Source organism: Ciona robusta, chromosome 9 (assembly GCF_009617815.1).
Source record: "Ciona robusta chromosome 9, ASM961781v2".
In the NCBI taxonomy this organism is placed as follows: Eukaryota; Metazoa; Chordata; class Ascidiacea; order Phlebobranchia; family Cionidae; genus Ciona; species Ciona robusta.
In genome coordinates, this window is record NC_143243.1 from 3,726,814 (window position 1) to 3,738,151 (window position 11,338).

Genomic DNA, 11,338 nt, shown 5'->3' on the forward strand with positions numbered 1-11,338 from the left:
AATACTGTTACTCAAAGGGGCATACCAATGAAAAATCAAAATTTGTGTATTGATAGATATGCTCAAATGTGACCAAAAGCTACCATCCAAGTTTTAAAATACAAAACAGCTTTTGAAAAAAAAAGAGTTTTAAAACAAATTCGCCCGCTTAAGTAAACAAAATGGTCGTAGCGCAATGCTGGGATTTCCCATGAGAAAAATCGCTCAATTTTGATCATTTCTAGTTTCTAAACTATTTAGGAAAATTTAAATTTTATTTCTGATTTGGTATAATGAATGGTTCTTCTTCAAAACTACAAAAAATAAAACGTCGACTTTATTATGTTTTAATTTTTGATTGAACACATAGCTACATAATATACTGACTCAGCACTGATAGGCACCATTATTTATCTTTGCCTTGTACATTGTAAGTCATATTGTATTCTGTATAATATATAATCTGTAATGCAGAGCAAACTCAAGGAAAGCATATAAGTTAAAGAGGTTGTCTTTTATGCATAGCAACAAGGAATCGAACATGTCTTTTCAAATAATGGTTAACTATAGTAGCATAATACCTCATCATATTTATGTACCACTATTCATAGCCTTCCAGTTAGTGTAATTAAATGTACTTTACTTATTTTTTTACATTGTATCGTCTATACGGTGTAAAGTTTTCATATATATTTTCAAAATTATATCTTTTTTATATCAGTATCTTATAGTTAAATAACCCCTGAGCATGGCGCCCTCAATTTTAAATTATTGAATTAAAAGCAACCCTTTTAAAGCTTGGCAATGAAAACATACAAAACTACAATTATGTGGGGAAAGATGGGACTCTAAATTGAAATATATTTACATTAGCAGTATACCGCAACTTGTAGTAAACCTACCGAATTTATTCGGCTGTGCTAGTTTCTTTGACATGTAAACTTTATATATATAACGTCAAACCTTTTGAAATAAATTAAAATATAAACCGATATGTTTGTTGTTTTTATCTTAAATTAAAGTCATATTGACCCCTGCCTATTTTCTTCATGCTTATATCTCAGTGCGTTTTTACAAAACTAAAACTAGTTTTATGAGACAAAATCAAACTGTACGAAATATTCAAGGTTGTTTTATGAAGCTATGAAACTAGTTTAATCGTTCGCACACGCAAACTAAAAAAATTGATTGACTTTACTATGATTTAGCGAGCATTAAAAAATAGCACCTTACTATTTCGTATTTTTTACCTGTTCAAATTAAACTGTTTCTATTTTACATATTCTTTTAATATTTAAAAAAAAAAAATTAAAAAGGTCTCGTCTGACAAAGTGTCCCATCTTCCCCCACCTTACTATACGAAACAATGCTATTTGAATATTGTTTATTGGCATCGGTTCCTACATGACAGAAATTCAACGAATAACAATGGAAATTATACATTACTAATATTATTCGGTGATTTTAGGACGTAAGAGCGATAAATCTTTATCAGGAATAATAATTTAGAGTATTAAGGATTTGGCTGTATTTTGAATTATAGAGCTCTACAGAAGGCGATATCTACAAATTAAAAGTGAGCATTTCGTCGTTTTCTTGAAGTTTCTTCTTCTTCCTCTTCAGCTCCTTCCACGGAAGAGAGAGTGATCTCACTTGCAGAGAACCATCGTGTCAAGTAGTTGAACTCGAAACGGAACTAAGTGAAATGGTTTCGTTATCGTTTTTAATACAATATATCGGAATGGAAATATAGCCTATAAGATGTATGGAATTTAAAGCTTACCTCTTTTTGAACCCCAAAGTTACCGATGGTATAAGCATTCCCGTTTACAGCTTCTACAACTGCTGGAGCGTCTACTCCAAAATTATCTACAGAGTCAGGAAGTGTAAGGATAATCTTGGTTTGGTCGGTCATGTTCAAATCTGTGATTCGTGCTCGGGTGTAGTTCTGCTCCATGTTGTTTGGGAATGACTCAACTGAAACTATAAACAACAAGCGTAAGACAAAAGTAACACAAAATATATTTGGCTTATGACGTCATCAACTCACGTGGGCTACTATCGCTGACGTCACAGCTCCACAAAATTTGGGAGGCGTTAAAGGTTTCGAAGAAAAAGTTAACGACAAATGAAAAGTTTCCAGTGTCTTGCCAATCCTTATTTGGTGCGGTGATCGCGTATAATCCTTCGGAGACGCTAGACTTTGATGGCACGATGTCTCCGTCAAACATCTGTAAAGTTATTATTAGTAAAAAGTAGTTACAGCTACACGTTTGCACAATTGCGCATGTATTTAACTTACATGGAACCAGTAGACAGCATCTGGAAACTTCAAGGTACAAGTTCCGTTCCCGATCTCGTTATAACCGACCACACCTCGGGCTCCCGCTGGTGTTTGGTCATTAGCTGGCCATGTATCAACGTATGCAACTGTAAAAAAAAAACATTACACTTATCGATCTGAACCATGTTCATACATGTATAAGCAGAAACATTTATTTAACTTACCTTGAGCATAAGCATAGCCGAAGAGAAGAGCAATAAGTGCAACTGAAACTTTCATTCTTTCTGTTGTTTTAAGTTGACCTGTGTTGGTTGTATCTAAACTTCTGATGATATATCTGCATGATCGATTGAACTTATATACCCGAAGTGTTTAGATTAAAACTTACTTCTGCTACAATAGAATTCCGTTTAATTGGAAGTTAAACACTTCTCGGGAGACGTGTTCATGGGTAAACGGTGCGTTCTAGTGACTAGACCGTTACATCACCGATATAAGAAGAAGCCCGACAACTTCAGAGCATCGATCTTGACTTAATGATAGATGATTACAGGTTTAATTGCCCAGCTGGCAATTTTTACCGGAGGCATGAGACGAAACAACGCAGGTGATTTGACTTCGTGATCTAACCTGTCTCATTAAATCGCCCACATTTATGTTTCAACTCGCTTAATTAACTCAATTTTTTTGGGCGTACTTTCAACACGCATTGGGCATGCGGTTACCGCGTGGTCTAGCAAATTCTTAAATATGCGAATGGCAGTATAACGGATTTTAACTAAATACAAATATAGTACAATGGGGAAAGATGGGACACTTAAGCACATATTGCCAAATATTTCCAAAATCAAAATAGATGACGGTTTTTGGGAAATACCACGAATTGGTACTACCATTCCTTTATTATTTAACACCAACTTAATAAAATATAATAAAACACACGGGGAGTTTAGCGATCCGCACAACAGGTGAAATTTTACAATTTTGAAAATACACAGGATAAGATGAGACAATTTAAAATCATTGTTAATTTTGATTGCAAAGTGTATTTATGAATAGGAATATACGTAAATACCACGAAATAATACTGTACGCTTTGAAAATTAGGTCTAAACATTCTTTTTCTTGCCCTACTGCTAGTGTATGAACTTGTACTAATAGAAAATTGATAACAACTATTGATAAAGTTTTTAATTTTGCTACAAATTTGGTATTACTACTCTGTTTTTGGCACAAGCCATTTCTTATAAATTATCACCAAGTGCAAATGACCAAATTTCGAATATATTTTCAAAATATTATCTTTTTATTATATCAGTATATTGTAATTGAAAACCCCCTGAGGTATAAATTACTAAATTAAAAGCAAATCTTTCAAAGTTTGGCAATGAAAACATACAAAACTACAATGTGGGGGAAGATGGGACTCTAAATTGAAATATGAATGTAACTTACTTTATCTTCTCGTGGCCGGAAAACAACAGTCATTATCACACGGGTTTAGCACCTCGCGCCAGCCTACGAGTTACCATGTATGTTACTTTGTGGATAATTATTTTTTTATTTTTTTTATGTATTGCTGATAATTTGAACAACCCATTAGTGACCACTGGGTTGGAGCAATTGTCGTTAAGTATCTTGCCCAAGGACACATACACCCACAATGGTAGCAACGTCGAGCCTTGAGCCCATTACCTCTGGGTTGCAGGCAGGCACGTACGTTAACCACTATGCCACGGCGCCATTAGCAGTATATTCTACAACTTGCAATTATAACCTACCGAATTTAACAGGCTCTGCTAGTTTTTTTTTGCCATGTAAACGTCACAAAATAACGTTAAACCGATATTTTTTGGTGTTGTTTTTATCTCAAATTAAAGTCATATTGACCCCTGCCCATGGCGCCCTCTATAAATTAAAGTCATATTGACCCCTGCCCAGAGGGCGCCATGCCCCTGCCTATTTTTGTTCATGCTGATATCTCAGTGTTTTTTTACAAAACAAAAACTAGTTTTATAAGACAAAATCAAACTGTATGAAGTATTCAAGGTTGTATTCGCATACGCATCCAATAAAAATCATCAACTTTAATATGATTTAGCGAGCATTAAAAATAGCACCTTACTATTTCGCATTGTTTACCTGTTCAAAGTATACTGTTTCTATTTTACATATTTTTTTATTATTTAAAAACAGTAATCAGCTTTGACGGGCGTTTTTATAAAGTCGTGATAATACTGTCGAATAATTCTGTAACCTTATTTTCCTGATAATCATTAAATGGGGGTCCGTAAAAAGAAAATTAAAAAAGTCTCGTCTGTCAAAGTGTCCCATCTTCCCCCACCCTACTATATTTTTTTAATATTTGAAAACAGTAATCAGCTTTGACGCGCGGTTTATAAAGTCGTGATATTACTGTCGATTTTTCGTGATTATCATTATATAGGGGTCCGTAGAATTTTTTTTAAAAAGTCTCGTCTGACAAAGTGCCTCTTCCTCCATCCTACTGTATCCGAAATTTCCTATTGTAGCCTTGTTAATGGAATTCAGAGCGTTTTATTTAATTTTTCGTTTTTTTTTACTTAATTTAAACTTGTAGGGAAAAATAACTGTTTCCAAATATATAAATATTTTTAACAAATCGTTTGTTTGAACGTTTTTAAATAAATTTCTTAAATTTTTCAAAAATTTCTCAAACAAGCGCTAAACTGGAAGTGTTAATCTACTAAATAATTTAACCGGCCTTATAAACTGTAGTTTTTAAAATAAACAGGTATATCTTCCTAAAACCACTGTGTGTCCATCTGTTACAATAAGACCAAGCGAAATGGGGACAGAGTTAACAAAAAGAAAGTATAGTAGGGTGGGGGAAGATGGGACACTTTGTCAGACGAGACTTTTTTTTAATTTTCTTTTTACGGACCGCCATTTAATGATAAACAGGAAAATAAGGTTACAGAATTATTCGACAGTATTATCACGACCTTATAAAACGCCCGTCAAAGCTGATTACTGTTTTTAAATATTAAAAAAATATGTAAAATAGAAACAGTATACTTTGAACAGGTAAAAATATGCAAAATAGTAAGGTGCTATTTTTTTAATGCTCGCTAAATCATAGTAAAGCCAATGAATTGTTTTAGTTTGCGTGTGCGAACGATTAAACTAGTTTTATAGCTTCATAAAACAACCTTAAATATTTCCTACAGTTTGATTTTGTCTCATAAAACTAGTTTTAGTTTTGTAAAAAAACACTGAGATATAAGCATGAAGAAAATAGGCATGGGTCAATATGACTTTAATTTGAGATAAAAACAACAAAAAATATCGGTTTAACGCTATAAATATGAAGTTCACATGCCAAAGAAACTAGCACAGCCTGTTAAACTCTGTAGGTAAACTACAAGTTGCAGAATACTGCTAATGTAAATATATTTCAATTTAGAGTCCCATCTTCCCCCACATTGTAGTTTTGTATGTTTTCATTGCCAAACTTTGAAAGATTTGCTTTTAATTTAGTAATTTATACCCCAGGGGGTTTTCAACTATTAGATACTGATATATTAAAAAGATAATATTTTAAAAATATGTTCGAAATTTGGTCATTTGCACTTGGTGATAATTTATAAGAATTGGCTTTTGCCAAAAACAGAGTAGTAATACCCAATTTGTAGCAAAAATAAAAACTTTATCAATAGTTATTATCAATTTTCTGTTATATCAAGTTCCTATAGATTTGTAGGATACAATATTTATCCATTGATGTTCGAACATTACCCATTGTCGTTCTAACCATACCAATTGTTATTCAATAATATAATGTATAGGTAACATGTTAAAAACTATAGCAGTAGGGCAAGAAAAAGAATGTTTAGACCTAATTTTCAAAGCGTACAGTATTTTTTCGTGTTATTTACGTATATTTCTATGTATAAATACACCTAATAATCAAAATTAACAATGATTTTAAACTGTCCCATCTTATCCTGTGTGTTTTCAAATTTGTAAAATGTCACCTGTTGTGCGGATCGCTAAATAACTCCTCGTGTGTTTTATTATATTTTATTAAGTTGGTGTCAAATAATAAAGGAATGATAGTACCAATTCGTGGTATTTCCCAAAAACCGTCATCTATTTTGATTTTGGAAATATTTGGCAATATGTGCTTGAGTGTCCCATCTTTCCCCACCCTACTATATCACACAGTTTTGGGCAGTTACGCGTCCTAGTCTTTTTTATTTCTGTGGCGTTGACGCGCATTTTATAAGATTGTTATAATACTGTTAAATAATTCTGTAACATTATTTGTTTGTTATTAAATGGGGGTCTGTGAATTAAAAATTAAAAAGTGAGGTCTGACAAATTGTCCCATCTTCCCCACCCTACTATACTAGATATTATTTATAGGACTGAAACAAAATTTGATATTTGGAGTTACACGATCACCTCAGTTTTCGGCAATTTATAATTATTTTGTACAAGAAATAACATCTTTAACCAAATATTATGTTAAAATATACAGGATTAAAATTGAGCTTATCACATGTTTGCATGGTGTACACGATTCCAACAAAACTAGGTAAAACATTTTACTACAATTGCTTCAATACAATTAGTTTTATATACTAATAATATGTGAAATTGATAGCTGTTCATAAAAAAGAGGAAACAATTATTAATGAAGTTGCATGGCCCATAGCAGAGCTTACCAAACTTGGGGTCTCGACTTTGAAAAAAAATTTAGGGACTAACCAGTTACGAGCACCACAAATTTTAGGAGGTTAAAATAGGTCACAAGCAAAAACGTTGAAAAGCCCTCTTGTTCATGGTCTATAGAATACATGAAGTGCAGAAGTAGAAACCACATTGTGGGTAATAATAAGTGCTAATATTAAATAGAAAGGGAAATGTTGCGGAAAAAGGTATGGCAATTGATAATAAGCAATGCCTGGAGTTTAAAAACACACCTGGCAGGCAGAAATTCGGGCATATTAATTTTAAAATGTTGCCTAAAGTGACATAATTTACATCAAAGTGAATAAAAGTAGGCAGACTATGGTTTTAGCAAAATCTACTAATAAAAGCTATGCTTGTATGATATACCTTTTATATAGGCAATATTATAAAGCCATACTAAAACCAACATTTTGGAGGTAAACAAGTTCAATGGTTGGAAATACAACTGAGTGTGTCAATATGTTGTTGTAGTGTTGGCTTCCAAGTATCTACAATTCCCGGTAGGCACAAAGTTTTTCTACAATGTTTGATTGCATGTTCTTTATGTTCCACATGGCACACTCCGGTTGTTTCATAACAGCTTGCAACAGCTCTTGCATAGTTGGTAATTGCCCAAGCAAATGTATTTGGTTTGTACTGAATGCAATGGTATAGTCCATAAGTTTTTCCATCTTTGGTTGTGTCAAATCCTTTCATAAATGTATCAAACGAGTCTTTATAATTACCATATGCTGCCAAAAACTTTGCTGCCTGTATCACACAATGAGGAGCCATGTCTAAGTTAATATTTTTTAAAGCCAAAGCAAGCATATCCATGCATTGTTGTAACTTGGTGCTGCTTCTATCCGTTTGGGGGAACTTGAGTAGTTTTGTGTTTGCTTTGACTGTTTGTTTCATTGCATTAAGTTTTGTATAATCTGTTCCAACTATTTTTCTATACAATCCATGTTGATGCAGTTGTGCATCTACTTCATAAAGGCTGTCAATTTTTGCACAAGCAAGCTCTAGTCGATCAATACTTTGTTTACTGCTTTCCCCCATTTTGTTATGCAGTAGCCTTGGAACCTGACAGTTTGCCACCGTAGTATATTCTTCAAGGATTCCACAGCGTACTTTAGTGGAAGACTTGGTGATAATAGAACTGATAGCTTTCGCAATGCACTGACTAAACTGTGAATAGTATTCACACTTTGCAATGCTGTCCTGATCCATAACCTCATGACAGTAAAGCACTTCTCGTCCGTATGTATGGAATATACTACAGATCTGCTCAGAAAGAAAAGATTGTCTGTAACATTTTGAAGACAAGAACGATCCTGATTTCCTTAAACTTTGAAGGTGGTCATGAGTTAATAAGCAGTGATTTTCCACAGCCGTACGAACATCTTTTAGAATATAACGAGCTTTTTCCTTTCCATGTATTTCTGCTGCATGTTCTTCCAATTCATCTAATTTCTGTTTATCCAACAACAATGTAGAAACAATAAATTTATCAATGAACTTTTCATTCATTTGTAAACCCGCTTCTGCACATTGTTTTGCAATTTTTTTTGCATCTTTGTTTGGATTTTTGCCTATCACATATTCCAAAGATTCTGGTACAGACATCTTAAAAAGACCACAACCAGCTGAGCAAGAGTACGAGCATGCCACATTCCATGTGTATGTGGCAGCAGTAAAAAGAATATCCAAGGCTTCTCTCCATTTTGATGTTATTCTGTTCTGAATCAAAGCTTGTCCAAGAATATTATACAAGCGACAACAAGCCATCATTATCATAAAATCAACTTCATCTTGTTGTTTTAATTCAAAGTTCAACGAAAAATATTTCCCAGCAAATTCCAACAAGCTTTCAATGTGTGGACGCAACTGAAAGAGCTTCATGTCATCACTTTTTTCCCGGTTGTCCTTGCTGATCATTCCAATCATGATTTCAATTGCACATTGAAGATTCTTTTTACAATCATCAGATTTGGCATCGGCTCTGCAAGAATCTATAATATATGAAGGAAGACATATGCATCCATACTTTGATAGTACAAATGCCTCATGATCTCCCACAAGTTGCAATAAATCTTTAACAATCACTGATGCTTCATGCTGATTCAATGATTCTTTCTCGGTAAGTGAAAGCTCATTATTATTTGTTCGGAAGTATTGAGATATTCTGCTGATGTAAAACACTGGTATATCCTCATTGTGCAAATATGAAAGTATTGCCAAGTATTTTCCATATTCATTGTGTTTATGGTAATGAAGTGCATGATAAGATGCTGCAACATTTGGGTCAATTTCATAAAGTAATGCTTCTTCTTCTTTATGAATAGTTTTCATTGTGGCAGGCTCCTTCATTGTTTTCAAGTAATCAGCATAGCCCACAATGAATCTTTTGCAGTAAAGTTTGGCTGCTTTTAAACACACTGGGTTGCAAGCCATGTATTGTGCCAACTTCAGAGAATCAACCCTATTGAATGGTTGATTACTACATGCACATCCATTAATTTCCAATGCAAAACGGTTCATTGGAAAAACCTCTTTAGAACTAGCCAGGTAGTTGCACGCTTCAGTAGGGGTAAAAGCTTGAATTAAAAAGCATGAAAAATGATCATCTTTTTCAACACCAAAAATTGCGTTACATTGACAAGCCAAGGAAATAAACACAGCTTGAATCATGGATTGATGTTTCTCTCGGTTAAACTGGTTCAGTTGCTCTATAAACTCCCTGGTACCTTCTGTGTCATGTAAGGCAAACACTGTTTTGACACGAACATGAGTCAAAAGCCCAAATAAGCTGTAAAACTTTCCTTTTTTGAGATCATCATGAACAAGAGAAGTATCTAAAACGCTACATACTTCCCGTAGTTTATCAAGTAATAAACTGCACTGCTTAGTGACATCACCAAATTCAAACACAATGAACTTTCGATGAGATCTCTTCATACGAAAAGATAAATCATGAAGTAAAGCAGACATGAAGTAAGACTTTCCTGACCCACGACACCCATGTAGATGAAGGATAGATGAATGTTCCGATAAATGTAGAAGATTTTCGTAGCATTTTGTTTTCTACGATTAAATGCATTTTCAATATAGTTGTTGTGATTACATATGCTCATATTATCATTATTTGTTTATGGATTGTAAACTTTGAAATGTATATGTTTTTAGCTGTAATGTTTAATCCTTATGAGCAAAGGTAGCTTAAAATATAAATTTTATTTTATAACTTTAACTTACAATAAAATCTGAAGGTTTTTGTTTAAATTGTTGAAAACAGAACTCTATAGTTGTTTGATGCAAGTTCTTGACTGCTGAATGAGCAGAAAAGTGTTTGTTTGTTTCACAACTTTGTTCTGCATTAAGTTGCTCTGCAGAATTAACAGGCTTAGTATTTGTATTTTAAATATTTAGTTACAAAGAAAGAGCTTTGATAACAGGCACAATAAAATAGATCAATGGTTAAACTAAATAATTACTTAATTTATTGGTTAAAATCTTAAACTTTCCTACAGATGCGTCTGTTGGCAAGACACTCCTATTGCTCTAAACTGATGTTAAGTAATGGGTTGTGCAGTTTGTAGTTAAAAACCACAAAGAAAGAATTGGTAACAATAAATACACCTTTAGGATGTGTTTTAATCAGGATTGTTTAAACAAAATAGCTCTATGTTATATTACCATACTTAAACATAACTCACCCAGTTCAAGATTTAACCATCGAAGCAAAATTTGTTTCCAATCTTTAAAATCGGATTTTTGAGATTTAATTCCTTCTTCCACCATACCTGTGTGTGAAAGAAGTTGGTGAATGCCCTCTTTCCAAGCATCATTTCGAACAACTAATTGGCAATCTGAAATATGAAATCCCATTGGTCTTGGTCTTTCATTGGATGTATTATACTCATATAGCTCACAGGTACCCCATATACAACCGAAGAGACAAATAAAAGTTATTACTATAATGTTATAGGAAAAAGGATCAAATGTACAATAAATAATAAACTGAGCATATTTATCTCAAATACAAGTTATGAAAGAAGCAGGATTAAAGATTGCTATACATAATCCTTAAGCACTTAAGTAGCACCTAAAAGTCTTCAACATCTCAGTTAGTTAATGTAGTGTGAACTGCTTTATTATTAGGTAGGAATGCCAGAACTAACAATTTAATTACCGTGTGCTGACATGCTATTTATCCAGTTTATAATGGATTTAAGAAATCCAGAAACACTGCTTTCTTGTTTCTTAATTTGATCAATAATACCATGCGGAAAATTACATTTCCTTAGCTTTTCAACCCACAAGTCCATGATTATACAAAGTTTAGTTACATCTAAA

At 33.3% G+C, this 11,338-nt stretch overlaps 2 protein-coding genes across 4 annotated transcripts; both read right to left on the minus strand.

Annotated features, from left to right (window-relative positions):
- Positions 1 to 1,346: 1,346 nt before the first annotated feature.
- LOC149730950 (uncharacterized) lies at positions 1,347 to 2,647 on the minus strand. The gene is made up of 5 exons (XM_089885002.1): positions 2,488 to 2,647; positions 2,282 to 2,409; positions 2,030 to 2,210; positions 1,763 to 1,962; positions 1,347 to 1,675 (listed from the first exon to the last, which is right to left on the minus strand). The coding sequence occupies exons 1-5, from the start codon at positions 2,540 to 2,542 to the stop codon at positions 1,550 to 1,552; spliced, it is 690 nt and encodes a 229-aa protein (XP_089741128.1). The 5' UTR covers positions 2,543 to 2,647; the 3' UTR covers positions 1,347 to 1,549.
- A 1,091-nt stretch (positions 2,648 to 3,738) lies between these two features.
- Positions 3,739 to 11,310, minus strand: LOC149730951 (uncharacterized). Of its 3 annotated transcripts, none has more exons than XM_089884984.1 (4): positions 11,175 to 11,310; positions 10,699 to 10,785; positions 10,238 to 10,368; positions 3,739 to 10,066 (listed from the first exon to the last, which is right to left on the minus strand). In XM_089884984.1, exons 1-4 carry the CDS (start codon positions 11,308 to 11,310, stop codon positions 7,427 to 7,429), a joined length of 2,994 nt encoding a protein of 997 aa, XP_089741110.1. In that variant the 3' UTR covers positions 3,739 to 7,426. The 3 variants fall into 3 exon arrangements, with proteins under 3 accessions (XP_089741110.1, XP_089741108.1, XP_089741111.1); XM_089884982.1 differs by having other exon boundaries at positions 10,699 to 10,851; XM_089884985.1 differs by lacking the exons at positions 10,238 to 10,368; positions 11,175 to 11,310 and having other exon boundaries at positions 10,699 to 10,829.
- Between the last annotated feature and the right edge of the window lie 28 nt (positions 11,311 to 11,338).

Bases quoted from the DNA above. Each gene is read 5' to 3' on its own strand.
- LOC149730951 (XM_089884982.1), bottom strand. From the start codon at position 11,310: ATGGACTTGTGGGTTGAAAAGCTAAGGAAATGTAATTTTCCGCATGGT. The intron at 10,852-11,174 runs GTAATTAAATTG...TTCATATTTCAG, and splicing joins AAATAGCATGTCAGCACACG to ATTGCCAATTAGTTGTTCGA. The intron at 10,369-10,698 runs GTGAGTTATGTT...TTAATTCTGCAG, and splicing joins ATGGTTAAATCTTGAACTGG to AGCAACTTAATGCAGAACAA.
- LOC149730950 (XM_089885002.1), bottom strand. From the start codon at position 2,542: ATGAAAGTTTCAGTTGCACTTATTGCTCTTCTCTTCGGCTATGCTTAT. The intron at 2,410-2,487 runs GTAAGTTAAATA...TTTTTTTTACAG, and splicing joins CGGCTATGCTTATGCTCAAG to TTGCATACGTTGATACATGG. The intron at 1,963-2,029 runs GTGAGTTGATGA...TGTTGTTTATAG, and splicing joins CGTCAGCGATAGTAGCCCAC to TTTCAGTTGAGTCATTCCCA.